General features: G+C 44.1%; 1 protein-coding gene across 1 annotated transcript in view; it reads right to left on the bottom strand.

Annotated features, from left to right (window-relative positions):
* The window catches only part of GOT2 (glutamic-oxaloacetic transaminase 2), a 120,296-nt gene that overhangs the window by 77,632 nt on the left and 22,226 nt on the right, over window positions 1–20,438 (bottom strand). The window contains exon 4 of the mRNA XM_033942000.1: window positions 99–158. Within this exon, the coding sequence (XP_033797891.1) occupies window positions 99–158 (60 nt within the window). The remainder of the gene's footprint in view (window positions 1–98; window positions 159–20,438) is intronic.

Raw genomic sequence — 20,438 nt, 5'->3', positions numbered from 1 at the left:
AAAGGAGCATACCCACAAACCCATCCTTTGACATTCCAGTACTTATAAAGCTGAAGAGATTTAATTTTTTATTTTTTTTTTTAAAGGCGGGAACTTACCAAAAAGTTTCCTCCAATGCGCAGGGACCCAGTTCCTGAAATGCTCTGAACTGTGACAAACTGGGAAGAGAAAAACAGTTGTTAAAATTGAATACAAGGGGCAAGAAGCTAAGCAGCTATCTCCCAGGAGTGCTAAAGTAAGCAGGAATTTACAGTTTTAAATAATATTAATGACAGAAAAAGGTGTGAGCAAGTGCAAAGCGATAAATGTGGGAAAGAGGAACCCGAACTATAACTATGTGATGCAGGATTCCACGTTAGGAGTCACTCCCTAGGAAAAGGATCTAGATGTCATTGTTTAGGATACACTGAAACCTTCAGCTCAGTGTGCAGCAGCAGCAGCTAAGAAAACAAATAAAATGTTAGTCAGGAAAGGAATGAAAAACAAAAGATGAGCATGTTATAATGCCCTTGTATCACTCTATAGTGCGGCCGCACCTCAAATACTATGTGCAATTCTTCTCACTACCTCAAAGAACATAGAAAATTAGAAAAGGTACAGAGAAGGGAGACAAAAATTATAAAATGGATGGGATGACTTCACTTTGAGGAAAGGCTAAAGCAGCTAGGGCTCCTTAGCTTTGGACTGGGTATATATGAATCGCTTGTTTACTTTTCAAAAATACTAGACTAAGGGGCATGTGATGAAGCTACTACCAAAACCAAGACAGAGACAGAGGCAGAGAGAGAACTCAAATATAAACCGAGATTAGAAATTTGGGTGATCCTGGTGAGAAAGTCTACAAAGACTAAACATCCTTGCCATACATCTAAAAAAAAAATTTTTAACATTATATACTTTTATTAGTACAAAACCACAAAACATTTAGTACAATAACAGCAGTTTAAACCAGTGTTCTTCAAACGCCAGTTTACGGACTGGTGTCGGTCTGCAGAAGGAACGTGCCTTGGGCCTCAGGAGATCATTTCACAAAGCTGCAGGCGACAGCAGCTACTACGCGTGTCTTGCGCCGGAAATGGCAGCCTTCTCCCTGACGTTGCAACGTCAGAGGGAAGGCTTCCAGTTGATGCGCGGGACACGCGAGGAGCCGCCGCATATGGCTTTGTGAATTTATCTCCTTAGGCCCGAGGCACGTTCCAGCCACCGACCGGCAGTGAGGAAGAGGGAGCCAGCCGCGGCAGCATAAAACAGCCAGGTGGGAGAGCTGGTTTGTTTCTTGTGTTTCAAAAGTCTAGCACTAGTTAGAAGTTGTTCTTGGTTTTAAAAAGCATTAAATTTATACTTATCTGGAAAGAGCATTTATAATAGAAGTTCTATTGAAAAGTATATGTTAAATGTTTTAAATATTATTTATTGCAAATAGTCACCTGCGTTATCTTTCTTCCTAACCTCCAGGAAAATGACTGTGGTAGTCAATAAAATTAAAACAAAACTATTTCAAAAGAAGCTCAGATTCTGTTTTTTTAATGTAAACCCATTGGATATTCTGAACTGCAGTCTTAAGTATTTTTCTAGATGTGACGGACAAAGAGGGATTACTGTAAGATTCTTGTTCAGGCCATAAGAGCCCGTTACAGAAAACAAAGATGAGAATGTTTTAATGTCCTTATATTGCTTCATGGGGCAGCTGCACCTCGAATACCGTATGCAATTCTGGTCGCTACATCTGAAAAAAGATATAGCAGAATAGCAGAGGGGGAGGAAGACAAGAGAAACAGCTGGCTTAATCAACAAGAGAGGGCATGACACCCAGCCTCACCCAACTGCTGTGATGAAGGGATAGGACATGGAGGGAGGGAGACAAAGGTAGGGGGAATGATTTTATTTTCAATTTAGTGATTGAATTGTGTCAATTTTGAGAATTTTCATCTGCTCTCTATATTTTGCACTGTCCAGGAAGAAATAAATTTGTTTCTTTTTCTCTGGGGTTGTACTGCATGCAGATTCTTGAATCTTAGAGTTTTGTTTGTATATATTAGTACTTTTAGTTTTTGGTCCCGTGCTTGCATAGGGGTTAACTGTGTTCTGGTAGGAATGAATGTTGAGAAGCATACAGTCTGCTTTGTGTAGATTAATTTTGTGGTTAAGCATTAGATGTTAATAAGATTATATTGTGTATGTATATATGAAAAATGAACGGAAAAAATAATGTTACAATTATGGGGATGGGGTCTGGGGCGGAGATGGGCCGGCCCACGACTTAGCCCAGTGCTCTTCCACCACCGGTCAACGGACCAATGCCGGTCCATAGGTGTAAAAAGGTTGAAGAACACTGGTTTAAACAATATCTGTTTAGATAAACTTAGAAACAAAAAGTTATAGAATGAAGGAGAAAGGGAATAGGCACAAGAGTACACTAATCTTCCAAAAGGGTAATGGATGCATTAAATAGCTCCCCAGTTGTAAAAAGTATCCTGAATACATAGTCAAAAGCATAGATGGCACTTGTGCAATTTAAAAAGGATGTACCAGTACCTCAATAATTTAAAGATATCCAGATAAACTGGATATTTAGAAAATGTTAGGTATGTGACATTTCAAGGGGTATGATCAAAACATATCTGGTCAAGTCTAAACTAAACTAAAACTAAACTAAACCTTAGGTTTGTATACCGCACCATCTCCGCATGCGCAGAGCTCGGCACGGTTTACGGAGGTTGAGAGGAAAGGAACTACAAAGAAGGGATATAGGAGAGGGACTGAGAAGATAGAGAGGGGCAGGGTACTAGAGAACGGGAGGTGATTAGATTTTTGAGAAGAGCCAAGTTTTCAAGCGTTTACGGAAGGATTGGAAGGAGCTAGAATTTCTGAGCGGGGATGAGAGGTTGTTCCAGAGTTCTGTGGTTCTTAAGGGGAGGGATGTTCCAAGTTTTCCTGCGCGGGATATATCTTTTATAGATGGGAAAGATAGTTTCAGTTTTTGGGAGGGTCTAGAAGAGAGCGGGTTTGAGGAATTCCAGAAGAGTGGGATAACGGGAGGAAGGACGCCATGTAGAATCTTGAAGGCTAAGCAGGCACATTTATAGAGGACTCTGGAGTATACTGGGAGCCAGTGAAGCTTGGAGAGGAGTGGGGAAACGTGATCGAACTTGCCTTTTGCGAAAATAAGCTTGGCCGCGGCGTTCTGAATTAGCTGAAGTCTATGGAGGTTTTTCTTAGTTAGGCTTATATAGATGGAGTTGCAGTAGTCTAGTCTAGAGAGGATGGTGGATTGAACGAGGATGGCGAAATGAGAATGATGAAAGCAGGATCTTACTTTCCTCAACATATGGAGGCTAAAGAAGCATTTTTTTACCAGGGAGTTGAGGTGATCGTTGAAGGAGAGAGAGGAGTCTAAGATGATGCCTAGGACTTTGCTTGAGAACTCAAGCTGAAGAGTGGGGCCGGAAGGTAGAGGGATGGAGGTGGGTAAATGATCTGAAATTGGGCCGAGCCAAAGTAGTTTGGTTTTGGACTCATTCAGTTTCATCCAGGATTGGAGGTTCGTAATACATGTGGAGATGTTCTCAGCGAGGTTCGAGAGGTTCGCGTCGGTTTCGAGGAGGATGAGGATGTCGTCAGCATAGGAGTAGAGAGTTCTAGGGGGGATAGATGAAGGAGTTTCAGAGAGGACATGTAGATGTTGAAAAGGATAGGGGAGAGGGGTGAGCCTTGCGGGACTCCACATTTCGGCTTCCAGGCGGGGGATGAGGAACCGTTTGTGTTAACGGTGTAGGAGCGGAAGCATAGGAATTTCGAGAACCAATCAAGGACTGTGGAGCTTATGCCTATTTCGGAGAGTTGGAAGATTAGGATGTCGTGGTGAACGACATCGAAGGCTGCGGAGAAGAACAGCGAATTTGTTGCGAGAATGGAGTTGTTGTACCTTAGAGATTAGTGAGGCCAAGAGGGATTCGGTGCTGAAGTTGGGTCTGAAGCCGAATTGGTGGGGTAGGAGGATAGAGAATCATTCTAAGTAGGATGAGAGTTGGGTGGATATGATGGATTCTAATAACTTGGTTAGGAGAGGGATATTTGCTATAGGACGGTAGTTAGATGGAATGGTGGGGTCAAGGTCGGCCTTTTTCAGTAGAGGGGACAATGAAATGTGTCCCATGTCGGGGGAGAAAAGGCCCGATGTTAGGGCAGAGTTTATAAGGTCGGTGAGGGAAGCGATGGCCTGTGTAGGGATATTCTCGAATAGATAGGAGGGGAAAGGATCCAAAATGCACTTGCAAGTTTTTAGTTTGAGGCAGAGTTTGGAGACTTGCGGTTCAGAGACAAGCTCGAAGGCGGTCCAGGATCTGTCGGCAGGAATGGGGGTGGATGCAGGTAAGGTAGGGTTGAGATCAATAGAGGTCAGGGAATTGTAGGAGACTGTGGGAGGGAAGGAGCATCTTAGAGTGGTAACCTTTTCATTAAAGAAATTTGCAAGGGCATCGGCTGATAGAGATGGTGGAAGCGAAGGTGGGTCTTTTAAGTCAAATATTTTGCATCCTGGCAGAATTCTGAGCAAAAACTTTGAAAATTCTGTGCACAATATTTCAAAATTCTGCAGTTTATTTGTAGTGTTTTGCCTAGAATTCTCTTATCCTGAAGCCTGAAATTCCTTCCTGCCTTTTCCTTTCTCAGGTACCAGCCTCCTCAGTTCTCTCTCTCACTTTAACTGCAGTTGTATTTCCCTCTAAATCCCACTCCTCTCTCACTTGCGTCCTGAATCTCCTCCTTGGCCTCCACAGCCTGGAATCTCTCTTTCCCTCTCTCCACTGGCTAAGAATCCTCTTCCCTTCCCATCCCCTTTTTAGTCTTAGTCACTCTCTTTATCTACCATTCCTCTACCCCTACTTGCAGGTCCACTCACAACCTCTCTCTTGCACCCTGTATTCTTTCCCTACTCCCCATGGTCTGGCATCTCTCCCCCTCTCTCTACTGTCAAGCATCTCTTCCTTCTTACCCCCCTTTCCCCTCTACTTACGAGTCCAGCATCCATGTCCCCTCCTCTATTCCCCCCACCAAGGGCCTAGCATCTATGTTCCTTCCTTTCCCTTCTGAATTGTGGCTTAGCATCCATGTTTCCATCCCATCCTCCTCCCCCACATGGGTCTAGCCTCTCATCAAATGACTGATCTCACCCCCCCCCCCCCAATGAGATCAGACATACCTGTGGGTCTCCCAGAGCAGCAGAAGTGGTGGCAGCCAGCCAGCAGAGGCAGCACTATGTATGTCATCTATCTACAGGAAGTGATGTGGCAGAGGGAAGGCCCTTGTGGGGCTGGCTGCAACCAGCCCATTCACAGCTCTGTCTCTGCCAGACTGACAACCACTGCTGCTCTGGGAGGTCCATGGGGTATGTTTGATTTCATATTGGGGGGGGAATGGTTGGAGGGAGAGAGGCCAGATCCCCTTCCATCCCAACTGCCTGTCTGTATTTATAGGGTGATTAGACAGTATGCCTAAGTTTTTATTTTCTGTACTCATTTTATTATTGAATATCACTTAGATAATGGATAAGCGATTAAATCAAATTTTAATAAAACTTGAAACCTGAGGAGGAGGGGAAGGGGACAGGGGCAGAATCTTGGAGAAGGCGCGAGCTATCAGACCTCGAGCAGGTGCAGGGCCTAACCTGCACCAGATCTGCATACACTGGTGGCAACAGCTTTATTCATCATTGTGGCATCAGCTGTCTGGAGCATCAGTTGCCTGGTAAGGAGAATGTGGCAATGGCAGGGCAGAGTACAGGGCAATACCAGTCTTCAGGGAGGGGGCCGTGCAGGAGAGCAGCATCGGTCATGGGATGGGGGCCATGCAAAAGAGCAGCAGGTAGTCATAGGGGGCCCTGCAGAGCAGCTCCAGTCATTGGGAGGGAGTGTGCAGGAGAGTAGCATCAGCCATCAGTGGGACCAGCCCTGAGTGAGAAAAGATCCACTTGGACTGGCAGTTTGAAACCAACATCCCTATGGAGGCAAACTAGGTCTGCACACCATGGTCTGCAGGGCCAAATTGGGCGCCACTAGGACTACCAATGACTCAACCTAGCATGGGTCACGGGGAAACAAGTACAAGAGCCTTTTCTCTGGCCACAGTTGGACTACTGAATCCAACCTCATGCTTCTGGGCTCATATCTTCAGCTGTAAAAGCAAGCCACCTGTGTGTTTATTGCTGAGGCCATCAGATCCTTTTATGGGTGTACCCCCCCCCTAATAAATGAAGTTGAATACCTGGGGGGACAGTGAACCATTCCCCCGGGTCGGAATCTGCCAACCGAGAAAGTCAGCCTGCACATTTTTCACTTCCACTATGTGCGCAGCCAAGAGTGCTTGCAAATAAGCTTCTAGGCATAATAGGGCACTCCTGGTGCCTCCTTGCCTGCTGACACAGGCTACCTCTATCCAATTAAACTCTGACTGCCTTGCCTTCCAGAGCCGTCTTCAGTGCCTGAAGTGCTAGCCGAATGTTTCAGAGTTCAAGGCAATTTATGGACCATTTCTCCTGAGCCAGTGACCAACGATCCTGAACTGGATGTCTGTTGCAATGATCTCCCCAACTGTAAAGGCTGGCATTGGTCATTAGTATTTCCCAGGAGGAGATAAGAGGCATGTTCCTCTAGAGCACAGGTGTCAAAGTCGGTCCTCGAGGGCCAGAATCCAGTCGGGTTTTCAGGATTTCCCCAATGAATCTGCATGAGATCTATTTGCATGCACTGCTTTCAATGCATATTCATTGGGGAAATCCAGAAAACCCGACTGGATTCCGGCCCTCGAGGAGGGACTTTGACACCCCTGCTCTAGAGGAAAGCTGTCTTCAGCCACTACCGCATGCTGTTCTTCGCTTCCAGTAACCACAGAAACAGTTGCTGAAGCGAGTCTGTCTGAGGAGACCAGTGAAAGAGGAGAGAGTCTTGAAGAGGTCTCATATGTGCTCTCACTCAAGGGACCACCTCTATGGCTGCCAATATTGACCACAGAACCTGCAGAAAATGCTATCCTATGGGAGTCCGACTGTAACATGTCTGAAATCTGTTTCAGAAGTTTCAGTCTGCATGGCTCTGAAAGAAAAACCTGGCCCAAGGCCTTGTTGAACAAAACTCTCAGGTACTCCAGGCACCGAGTCAGCTCCAGTTGACTCTCCGTTTCATGTCCTGGAGGAGTTGGCCCACTCTTGAAACAGCTCATTCTCCTTTCTTCTTGGACAGAGTTCTGATTAGCCAATTGTCCAAATATGGATGCACTTAGATCCCTGTCTTGCAGAGGTGCACTACCACCACCACTATGACCTCGGTAAAGGTGTGAAGTATTGTTGCTAGGCCAAAGGGGAGTGCAGAGAACTGGAAATGCTGCTGCAGCACATGAAACCACAAGTACCTCCCATGGACCAAAAAAAATGGGAATCTGGAGATAGGCTTGAGTCACACTGAGGGAGGCAAAAAATTCCCCTGGCATCACTGCCGCTATGACTGACCGAAAGGTCTCCATGTAGAAATGTAGCACTTTTAGTACAGCATTGACCGACTTGAGGTCCAGAATTGGCCTCCAGTCATCTGAGCCTTTGTTTGGCATGATAAAATATATAGAGTATCTGCCTGGATTCTTCATATAAGATGTATATATGTGGAGTATCTGCCTGGATTCTTCATTCAGGATAAGCTCTATGGCATAGCCTATGCACCATTGTCTGAATTCTGAGAGCTCTTTCTCCAGCAGGCCGGCTAGGGAATCTACAAAAAGGTCTGGAAGACAGGCACAGAACTCGATTTTGTAACCTTCTTGAACATCATCTATGACCCAACAGTCTACGCCAATCTGAGCCCAGACCCACCAATAGGCCGACAGCTTACTCCATATCTGGGGGGACTTGGCCCCTGTCCCGACATCATTGCGCTTTCTTGGAGGCTGGAGAGGGTTGAGAGCTAGAAGTTTGTTATCTCCTGCCCCCCATTGAATCTCTGACATGACCCCTGAAAGTACCTCTACATCGCTTGGCCTCCTGCACAAGGACAGAATTTTTGAGAATATCAAAAATTCCTACATCCTGGACCCCAAGCCATCTGGGGTCTGCTGTCTAGCAAGGCCTTAAGGTGATGGTCCATAACACTGGCCCATCAGGCCATCCAGACCCTTGCCAAATAGCATCTGACCTTGAAAAGGAAGCCTGCTCAGTGTGGCTTTAGCAGCTGAATCTCCTACCCATTGCCTGATCCAGAGCATCGTCGAGCGGAGACAGCATAAGCTGACACCTTACTCTGACTCTGATGATGTCATACAGAGCATCAGCTATACAATTCACCCCAGCATTTGGGGATCTTCATTTTCCTCCGAGGCAAGGACCCAAGACAAATGAGTGCAGCAAGCACATGCCACAAAGGAAGCCGAGGCTGTCAAAACTTCAAATTGTCTCTTGATGATCATTTCCACTGTAGTCTGGAGTATTCTTTATCATCACACCACCTTCACTAGACAAGAAGGTTCGCTTGATGACCTGTGCTACGAGTAAAATCAACCTTCAGCTGAGCAAACACCTTCTGGAAAGCCAGGTCCATAGGGTAAAACTTGGACATGGTCTGAGCCACTTGCAGGGATCCCTCTGGTGAATCCTAGTGGTCCATGACCAGTTTTGTGATGTCCAGATGTGAGGGAAAGAACGCAGTCAGAGTAACTGAGCACTGCTACGAGGGACCTGGAGAAACTCCCTGCTTCAGTTCTCACAGTGAGATAGAAATAATGCCTGAGAGCACAGAGGCTTTTAACAGCTGGCGCACCATGTGGTCTTCCTCTGGTCCAAGGCCACTACTGCTTCTTGACCGCTGCTCTTATGCAGAGAACCAGACTCTACTAGAGAAACTGTATCCTGGGACAATAATGGCATGGCATCGAACATTCCATCCTCCCGGTCTATGTCAGACTGAACATCCTGGACCAGCTCTATGTCCTTGTCTGATTGGGGCACATATTGAGGAGAGATCCCCTGCACTTCCGCCTCCGTCACACATAACATAGACGCTGAGGACTCTTGGCAGTTCAAATAGGCATTCCACATGAGGCTCATAAAATCTGGGATGAGGGTCTCGAGGATACCAGCAGGTTCTCCTGGGCTTCACAGTAACCACACATCTGCACTTAGCCAATGCACCTTTGGATGGCTCTGGAAAGGCTCTCCTTCCCTTGGGATTGTGCCTCCTACAGATCCCCAGCCCTGGAGGACTCAAAGGAGGCCGAGCCCAAGGATCCCACCTATCCGCTGCACATGGGATATAGACACCCCTCGGCTAACCATCCAACATAAACCTGGCATGATACAGGGGTAGGAAAGTCTCAGGGTTCCATCCCTATCGATTTTAAGTAAAATCGATGAGTTTTGTGGTAGATGGAGGCTTTAGAAAAAAAAAAAAAAAAGAAGATGGTTTAAAATCCAAGATGTCAGTGCTGAATTACGTGAATGTCATTTTCGCACTGTTCTGAGGGCCTATGCTTCCCAGAGTCAGGCTTACCATATGGGTTGTATTGATATTCAATTATGCATCCGCTGTTCAGTGGAGGTAAATTCCTACTTTCATGGCATTTGGAGTTGTGAGAGGATTCAGTTATTCTGGATGGAGCTGGCCTCCTTTTTACAGGGCTTGTTGCAGACCCCTGTGCCAGTCTCAGTGCAGTCTATGCTGTTTGCCCATTTCTCTTTCTTGAATATGTACACTTCTTATGAAAAACTATTTCTTAGTAAATGCTTTATTTTGGGGAAGAAATGTATCTTGTGTTGCTGGCTTTCCTCTGAACCACCTTCCTTCTGGTATTGGAGGAATCGCCTTCATGAACTTCTGGGTTGGGAGGCCCGCTTGGCATGTTCTTCTCGACGCCGGAGCAGAGACTTTGTTCACACGTGGACTCCGTATTTGAACATTTTGACTCCTGAGAGTCGTAGTCGTGTTTTGAATAGACTTCACCTCTGATTCAATGCTTTATTGTTTCTTCGCTGTTCCCTGCTTATGCATTTGTTGTTTGTATCTGGGGGGGGGGATGGGGAGGGAAGGGCAGGGGGTTGGGGATTCTTTGCAGTGGGGTGGGGTGAGGTGGGTCCGGGGAGGGCATAAGAGTCCAGACCTCCGCGGGTGTTTGAAGAAAATGCATATCTTGGTTGTCATTGCTTTTGTATTTACTATTGCTTAATAAAATAGATTTAAAATAAGAAAATCCAAGATGTCACCGCTAGCAAAATCGCACCAAAAAATGGCCCGTGGGGATTCCCTGAAGTACAAAAAAATACAGAGAAAGGGGTTTTAGAGGTGGGGGACCTTATCTCTGGCTACAGAAACTTTTAAATTTCACTTTTGGAGACATCCCCCGATTTTCCCCATAAACTATAATAGCCTTATGTACTGTGCCATGTATCTGCCTGCTTCTGCTTAGGAGTACAGCTGGGACAAATGGAGAAGAACTCTGCCTCAAAGGTTCATGGCATGAACTTGGTCTTTGGGCTGCCAGTTGGATTGATGTTGCACTGAAAACTTCCCAAAAACCTCACGCAAAAAGAAATTACGTGGCTTCAGTTAATACAAAATACGGCAGTAAAACTAATTTTCAAGGTTTCAAGTTTATTGGGATTTGTTATCTACACAATATCATATATTTCAGTGCGTTTAACAATTGTTTTAAAATAACAATTAACAAATTGGGGAGGACAAAACAAGATAATATAGACAAATTTTGGCATTCTATTACAAACTGGTACAAAAGGCAAAGGGGTGAACTACAATTTTTAAGAAAAGAAAAAGAAACATTTAAGGAAAAAACACATATGGAGGGGTCATATAAAACATATATGGTAGGATCTCAAATCCAGGATATAAAGTAAAATAAAAAGTATTTTGGCGACCTACACATAACACTCATTAAGAACTAGGATTTAGTACTTGTAGGTAATGTTTTCTATGCATTGAAAGCAAAAGGCAAAAATATACGATCATGTTACTCCTCTTCTGAAAAATGCTCACTCGTTGTCCATTACACACAGAAATCACATTCAAAATTCTTATCTTTACCTTAAAAGTCAAATTAGTTCACTCATCTGGTTTTATAGATAGGCTTAATTCCATACACAATTTCCAGAGTTCTTCGATCGTCCCAACATCATCTCCTGGCTACTCCATCCTTTCGCCAGATCTTTTACGACATTTGCCATAAAACAATTTTCTCTGTGATTACACCCATATTGTGGAACTCTTTCCCTTTAAATATGAGGCAAGAAACTAACCTGGCTAAATTTAAAGCAGAAGCTTGGCTGTGTAGAGGAGAGGAAGAGGATTAACGATTTTGGACTTTTGTTGTGTGACTTCACGTTTTTTGGACACCTGGGGTTGGAAATATCAGATCCAGCAATTTTGTTGCACCGGCAGAACCCTACTTGCTAAGAACTGGAAAAGCCTCAATCCCACGGAGACTGAGATAAGTTTTGGGTTTTTTGTTTTACCATCTGTGCTGTTACTCAATTTCCATTTTGATGATCTTATTGAATGTGATAGTATCTAGATATAAGGGGCGATCAGTACTATGATGTTATAAATATACCATCGCTGGCCTGATAGATATATCATACTGAGCACTTCACCAACAATATTTTTTATTGTGTGAGATATTTTCTTTTGGGTTTGCGATATATATTTTGAAAATCTATAGTTTATTTTTAAGCAGGTGCCTCCTGTAATTTGATTGTCATCTAAATTTAAAGAGAGCCTAAAAACCTCTTTTCAAAGATGCATTTGGAGTATGAATCAGGCTGTTAAACTATCTTATTCCCTTTCCAATTTGTTCCTTCTCATCCCTTCCCTTTTTTAATTTTGGAAACAATGTATCCCAAAAGTGTTTTCCTTTTGTATCACGTATTGTGTTTGTGTTGTCTATTTTACCCAATTTTAACCTTTTTATTTATTTAAATTTTTTTTCTAAACTACTTAGGATTGATAAGCAGTATATCAAACCCTAATAAACTTGAAACTTGGAGAGGATCACACAACTGGCCTACTATCAAGCTTGGCAAAGCCAGTAGTGCTGCCCGGTTCACGATTCAAATCGGTTCACCGATTCACTTCGTGTGAATCGATTCGAATTGATTTAAAAAAAAAAAAAAAAAATCGGCTTCCCGATTCGGATCCTACTCCCTCGCCCCCTAAAGCAGGAGCGGCAGCACTGCTCTTGCTGGCCAGCCATTGCCCCCCTGGCCTCCCCGCACCGTTTAACTTCTAGTTGCAGCCTGCACCGAAGATCGCAGTTATAGTGTCTTTGCAAACTGCTTTTAGTTGTTTCCTCCGCCGCGATCCTGCCTCTGATGTCAGAGGCGGGGCGGGACCGCGGCAGAGGAAACAACTAAAAGCAGTTTGCAAAGACACTATAACCGCGATCTGCTATTGGCGGCTTTTCCGTGGCTTCTTGCGCGCCACCAGGAGCCCGCTTGCTACAGACCCAGGAGCAGTACAGGAGGGGCCGTTGGCGGAAGCTATGGCAGAAGTGGTGAGCTCAAGCCACCACAAAAAAAGCTTGGGGTTGCTCACCACTAAGTTTGTGTCTGCTGCAGGAGGCCAGGAACGGCGTGCTGGACCTGAAGGCGGCTGCCGATACTCTTGCAGTGAGACAAAAAAGGAGGACTTATGACATCACCAATGTTTTGGAAGGAATTGAATTAACTGAAAAAAAGTAAAAAAAAACAGTGTCCAATGGAAAGATGTAGGTGCTGGTTGTAAAACTAAGGAGGTCATAGAAAGACTGAGACATCTTAAAGCAGAAATTGAAGAGCTGGAATTAAAGGGGGGACAGGCCTTTAAGGGAGGGGGGATAGAAACATAGAAGATGTAGGCAGAAAAAGGCCACGGCCCAACAAGTCTGCCCACTCTATTGACCCACCTCCTAATTTCTTCCTTGAAGCGATCCCACATGCTTATCCTATTTTCTCTTAAAATCCAGCACACTGATGGCCCCAGTTACCTGGAGTGGAAGACTATTCCAATGATCAACCACCCTTTCGGTAAAGAAATACTTCCTGGTGTCACTATGAAATCTCCCACCCCTGAGTTTCAACGGATGTCCTCTTGTCGCCATAGGTCCTTTAAGAAAAAAAGATATCCTCTTCTAAGTCAATATGGCCTGTGACATATTTGAACGTCTTGATCATGTCTTCCCTCTCTCTACGTTCCTCGAGTAAGTACAGCTGCAACTTACCCAGCCGTTCCTCATATGGGAGATCCTCGAGTCCTGAGATCATCCTGGTGGCCATTCGCTGAACCGACTCAATTCTCTGCGCATCTTTTTGATAATGTGGTCTCCAGAATTGTAAACAATATTCTAGATGAGGTCTCGCCATGGATCTGTATAACGGCATTATAACTTCGGGCTCCCGGCTGATGAAACTTCTTCAGATACAACCCATCATTTGTCTAACCTTGGATGAAGCTTTCTCCACTTGAATGGCAGTCTTCATGTCTTCACTAATGATCACTCCCAAGTTCTGTTCTGCTGCAGTTCTTGCTAAGGTCTCACCATTTAGGGTGTAAGTTCCACATGGATTTCTGCTGCCAAGGTGCATGACCTTACACTTTCTGGCATTAAAACTTAGTTGCCAAGTTGAGGACCAACATTCCAGTAAGAGTAGGTCCTGCGTCATATAGTCGGGCACTGTGCTGTTGCCTACTATGTTGCATCGGCGAATAATGTAATTTTCCCTTGAAGCCCCTGAGCCAGGTCCCTTACGAAGATATTAAATAGGATCGGACCCAAGACCGAGCCCTGCGGCACTCCACTGATCACTTCCGATGTTTCGAAGGGAGTACCGTTCACCACCACCCTCTGAAGTCTACCTTTGAGCCAGTCTTTTACCCATGCAGTTAACGTTTCTCCTAATCCCATTGAACTCATCTTACTCAATAACCTGCGGTGTGGAACACTATCGAAAGCCTTACTGAAGTCCAAGTACACGACGTCCAGGACTCCACCATATCCAACTTTTTCGTTACCCAGTCAAAGAATGTGATCAGATTGGATTGGCAGGACCTTCCCTTTGTAAGTCCATGTTGATGGGGATCTCGTAGATTCTCATCGTTCAGGATCGTATTTAATTTGTGTTTGATTAGCCTTTAAGGGGGGACAGGCCAGGAATGGTGGCATAGGCCTTTAAGGAGGAGGTGACAGGCCTTCAAGGGGGAGGTACAGGCCTTCAAGGGGGAGGTACAGGCCTTCAAGGGGGAGGGCCCTAGTGTAGAAGTACATGGAGGGAAGGAAGGGTTCAAAGAGACGTGCATATGCCAGACTTTGGGGGGGAAGAAATAATGGATCTAAAAATAGAGGAGAGGGAGAGAGATGATGGACAATGGGATTTAGGGAGGGAAGGAACATAAAGGGAGAGAAGTTGGACACAAGGGATGGTGTGGAGGAGGGAGATAGAGATACTAGATAGGAGGGTAGTTGGGAAAAGAAAGGGAGAGATGGTGGACCCTGGGATGGTGGGGAAGGAGGGAGAGATCCTGGATGAAAGGGTAGTTAAGAAAAGGTGGATCTGTGGATGGAGACGAAAAAAAAAAAAGAAAGATGCCAGACCTCCAAGGGAAGGAAGGGAAACGGAAGGGGAGGACAGAGATGGCAGATGGATGGTTAGCACGGAGAAAGAAGGAGGCTCTGGCAAGCAAGTTATCAGAAGACAACCAGAGCCTGGGACCAGACAACGAAAAGTAGAAAAACTAAATTTTATTTTCTGTTTTGTGATTACAATATGTCAGATTTGAAACGTGTATCCTGCCAGAGCTGGTGATAGACTGCAAACATGAGCTAGGATTTAACAGAGAGAGGAAAACTCTTTTTTGTTTGTTTATTTTGTTTACACCACAGCACAAGTGTGGTTAGGAGAAGGCAAAGGGGGTGAAGAGGCTATAAAATAAACCCACCAGGATGTTTGAAAAAAACAAAAACAAAACATCTTTCTCCGTTTTTGAGAAAATTGAATGATAAAAGGCATTTGTTACTGGTAGTAGATTTATTGATGAATATCATTTTTCTGTGGCTATAATTAATGGGAAAAAAAACAAAACGCCCAATTGGGCAGGAAAATCAAATCGAAAAACCAATTCAATAGGCTGAATCGAATCAAAGTTTTTTTTTCCTGAATCGGGCAGCACTATAAGCCAGGATGGAGCCAAACAACTTGCACACAAGCTCCTAACTCCCCCGAGCTCCAAAAAATACAAAAATAGGCTGACTAGCTAGATCTCTCCGAAGGCTGATCCTGCTAGCAGCAGACTTTCGCAGCGCAAGTCTGTGTCTTCTCCCAACCTTGGGCACCAAAAAACAAACACTAAGAAAAAAAACCCCAAAAGAATACAACCACATAGCAGAGCAGAAACACTTCTGAGCAACTTGCTTGCAGAAAAAAATAAGAGGGGCAGGAGCAGTTTCCAGGGAAAGAGGCAGAGTTCAAAAGTGATTGATGGCATTCTGCAAGCAATTTGCAGGTTCAGATACATAACCCTAGCATTCAGGACTACTAGACACATTGAACTAGAAGTATAGATGGTGCTTTATAGTCAGGAGCAGGACTGTGCAATAAAATGGCTGCAACTTAGTTTTTGGGTAGGACGATGCTCACTCTGTTGTTGATAATGTTTTGGTAGTACAATGGTTTGAAAGGCATGGTTGTGACATGCCAGAAGATTACATGGACAGCAAGACCTTCATATCAATTTTGATATACTGTATATGTAAAAAAAAAACAAAAAACACAGCTCTGAAGCATATTATAACATAAAAGCATAAGTACAAACCTTAAAACCAAATTATAATATAAATAAAACCAAGTTACTTTTCTGTAGCAGATGTTCATGGACAGCGAGATAAAGTCCTTACAAATGGGTAATACCATGTGTAGTCTGTGAGGGAAAGTTATTCAAGTGTGTAGAAACTGCTCTAAACTGTGCATGTACCATACCTTCTTGTGCTGCATTACATATGGTAACATAGTAGATAACGGCAGATAAAGACCCGAATGGTCCATCCAGTCTGCCCAACCTGATTCAATTTAAATTTTTTTTTTTTTTTTTTCTTCTTAGCTATTTCTGGGCAAGAATCCAAAGCTTTACCCGGTACTATGCTTGGGTTCCAACTGCCTAAATCTCTGCTCATCTACACCCTCCCAGCCATTGAAGCCCTCCCCTGCCCATCCTCCACCAAACAGCCATACACAGACACAGACCGTGCAAGTCTGCCCAGTAACTGGCCTTAGTTCAATATTTAATATTATTTTCTGATTCTAAATCTTCTGTGTTCATCCCACGCTTCTTTGAACTCAGTCACAGTTTTACTCTCCACCACCTCTCTCGGGAGCGCATTCCAGGCATCCACCACCCTCTCTGTAAAGTAGAATTTCCTAACATTGCCCCTGAATCTACCACCCCTCAACCTCAAATTATGTCCTCTGGTTTTACCATTTTCCTTTCTCAGGAAAAGATTTTGTTCTACGTTAATACCCTTTAAGTATTTGAACGTCTGAATCATATCTCCCCTGTCTCTCCTTTCCGCTAGGGTATACATATTCAGGGCTTCCAGTCTCTCATCATACGTCTTCTGGCGCAAGCCTCCTATCATTTTCGTCGCCCTCCTCTGGACCGCCTCAAGTCTTCTTACGTCTTTCGCCAGATACGGTCTCCAAAACTGAACACAATACTCCAAGTGGGGCCTCACCAATGACCTGTACAGGGGCATCAACACCTTCTTCCTTCTACTGACTACGCCTCTCTTTATACAGCCCAGAATCCTTCTGGCAGCAGCCACTGCCTTGCCACACTGTTTTTTCGCCTTTAGATCTTCGGACACTATCACCCCAAGGTCCCTCTCCCCGTCCGTGCATATCAGCTTCTCTCCTCCCAGCATATACGGTTCCTTCCTATTATTAATCCCCAAATGCATTACTCTGCATTTCTTTGCATTGAATTTTAGTTGCCAGGCATTAGACCATTCCTCTAACTTTTGCAGATCCTTTTTCATATTCTCCACTCCCTCTTCGGTGTCTACTCTGTTACAAATCTTGGTATCATCTGCAAAAAGGCACACTTTTCCTTCTAACCCTTCAGCAATGTTACTTACATACATATTGAACAGGATTGGCCCCAGCACCGAACCATGAGGGACTCCACTAGTCACCTTTCCTTCCTTCGAGCGACTTCCATTAACCACCACCCTCTGGCATCTGTCCGACAGCCAGTTTCTGACCCAGTTCACCACTTTGGGTCCTAACTTCAGCCCTTCAAGTTTGTTCAACAGCCTCCTATGAGGAACTGTATCAAAGGCTTTGCTGAAATCCAAGTAAATTACATCTAGCATATGTCCTCGATCCAGCTCTCTGGTTACCCAATCAAAAAATTCAATCAGGTTCGTTTGGCACGATTTACCTTTTGTAAAGCCATGTTGCCTCGGATCCTGTAACCCATTAGATTCAAGGAAATACACTATCCTTTCTTTCAGCAACACTTCCATTATTTTTCCAACAACTGAAGTGAGGCTCACCGGCCTGTAGTTTCCTGCTTCATCCCAGTGACCACTTTTATGAATAGGGACCACATCCGCTCTCCTCCAATCCCCAGGAATCACTCCCGTCTCCAGAGATTTGTTGAACAAGTCTTTAATAGGACTCGCCAGAACCTCTCTTAGCTCCCTTAGTATCCTGGGATGGATCCCGTCTGGTCCCATCGCTTTGTTCACCTTCAGTTTTTCAAGTTGCTCATAAACACCCTCCTCCGTGAACGGCGCAGAATCTACTCCATTTTCTCGTGTAACTTTGCCAGACAATCTCGGTCCTTCTCCAGGATTTTCTTCTGTGAACACAGAACAGAAGTATTTGTTTAGCACATTTGCTTTCTCCTCATCACTCTCCACATATTTGTTCCCAGCATCTTTTAGCCTAGCAATTCCATTTTTTATCTTCCTCCTTTCACTAATATATCTGAAAAAATTTTTATCTCCCTGTTTTACATTTTTAGCCATTTGTTCTTCCGCCTGTGCCTTCGCCAAACGTATCTCTCTCTTGGCTTCTTTCAGTTTCACCCTGTAGTCCTTTCTGCTCTCCTCTTCTTGGGTTTTTTTATATTTCATGAACGCCAACTCTTTCGCCTTTATTTTCTCAGCCACTAGGTTGGAGAACCATATCGGCTTCCTTTTTCTCTTGTTTTTATTGATTTTCTTCACATAAAGGTCCATAGCCATTTTTATCGCTCCTTTCAGCTTAGACCACTGTCTTTCCACTTCTCTTATTTCCTCCCATCCTAACAGCTCTTTCTTCAGGTACTTTCCCATTGCATTAAAGTCCGTACGTTTGAAATCTAGGACTTTAAGTATCGTGCGGCCGCTCTCCACTTTAGCTGTTATATCAAACCAAACCGTTTGATGATCGCTACTACCCAGGTGAGCACCCACTCGAACATTAGAGATACTCTCTCCATTTGTGAGGACCAGATCCAATATCGCTTTTTCCCTTGTAGGTTCTGTCACCATTTGTCTGAGCAGAGCCTCTTGAAAGGCATCCACAATCTCCCTACTTCTTTCCGATTCCGCAGACGGAACATTCCAGTCCGCATCCGGTAGGTTGAAATCTCCCAACAGCAGAACCTCCTCTTTCCTTCCAAACTTTTGGATATCCACAATCAGATCCTTATCAATTTGCTGCGATTGAGTCGGAGGTCTGTAGACTATACCCACGTAGATAGAAGTTCCATGTTCTCTTTTCAGAGCAATCCATATCGCTTCTTCCTCTCCCCAGGTCCCTTGCATTTCGGTCGCTTGGATATTGATCTTTACATAGAGAGCTACTCCTTCACCTTTATGACCATCTCTGTCCTTCCTAAAAAGATTATATCCCGGTATGTTTGCATCCCATCCATGTGATTCACTGAACCATGTCTCTGTGATAGCAACAATATCTAGATCTGCCTCTAATATCAGGGCTTGCAGATCATGAACTTTGTTGCTTAGACTGCGAGCATTTGTGGTCATCGCTTTCCAGCTATTTTTCAGCGATAATCTCCTTTTTTGTATGGATTTTTGTGTCGTTTCACTTTCCGTTGCAATACTAAGAAATGAGTTGCTGATATTGCTTATGTTGCAGCCTTTACTACTATCACATCTTTTCTTTTGCCGGGGGTGGTCTCTATAATTGTCCTTCGTACATACACCACCCCCACCTTCTAGTTTAAATGCCTAGAAAAATATTGTCTAAATTTCTCTGCAAGGTTTCTTTTTCCTGCTGTAGTAATATGTAGCCCATCAGTGCAATATAGCTTCTTGTCCTTCCATGTATTTCCCCATCCTCCTATGTACCTGAAGCCTTCTTGATGACACCAGGCTCTGAGCCATCTATTAAAGTCCTCTGTGTTTTTCACTCTTTGCTCTCCTTTTCCATATGCAGGCAGTATTTCAGAAAAAGCTAAAGTCTTTACAAAAGGTTTCACGCCCTCACCAAGCTCCCAAAAAGCTTTCTGTGCTGCAAGTGTGGAGTTGTTGGCCAGGTCATTTGTTCCCAGATGGATAACAACATCAGTGTTAAAATCCTTAGTTTCTTCCTTAATTATAGTCAGTATTTGCCTGGAACTCCTGGTAGCTGAGGATCCTGGAAGACATTTCACTATTTTGGTCTCCTCGCCTTGTGTTCAAAGGTTAATGCCTCTGATGATGGAATCCCCCAACAGTAATAGTTTTCTGTTTTTGGCCAAATGGGGCCAAATTCGTTTTTAAGTAGCTATATACGGAATACAATTTTACAGAGTGGCGAGTGGTGGTAGGATTATGTGAGGGCTTATGATGCCAGGTAAATAACTGCTTTCTGTGAGGACAAGAAGATTAGAATGCCCTCACAAATGAGTCCTACCAGCTAACAAAATGTGAAAAAAATAGAGGACTGCTAACAGACTTTTTTTTTTTTTTGGGGGGGGGGAGGAGGAGGACAGTTTTTTTTTAAATTTTGGAAACAAGAAAGATAAAAATAAAGCAGCAAATGCAGAAATCATAAGGACTGAGTGGGATATTATATGTCACAGATTAACCAAACCTACTTTCTCACTGGGAATCCATTTCCAAACCATGAAATGTAAATGTATAAATAGAAGTCAAAATGTTGCAGCATTATCACCTTCTTTAGCTTTTTAAATACCGTCTGATATCTAATATTAGAGTGTGTGTGTGGGGGGGGAAGTTTAGTCATCTGGTGCCATGGAGGCTTATCTTAAGTGGGGTTATCAATACTGCCATGGTTCTGATGTTGATAACATTAATGTGACTGTCTACATTTAGGCCTGAATGGGCATAAATAAATGAGATGCAGATGTTCATTTGCAAATGGCAATACCAAGCTTGGATGGACTTTAAGGGCTTTAGTACACTTCCAA

Source organism: Geotrypetes seraphini, chromosome 4, assembly GCF_902459505.1.
Source record: "Geotrypetes seraphini chromosome 4, aGeoSer1.1, whole genome shotgun sequence".
NCBI lineage: Eukaryota > Metazoa > Chordata > Amphibia > Gymnophiona > Dermophiidae > Geotrypetes > Geotrypetes seraphini.
This window is presented reverse-complemented; position numbering and strand designations above follow the sequence as displayed.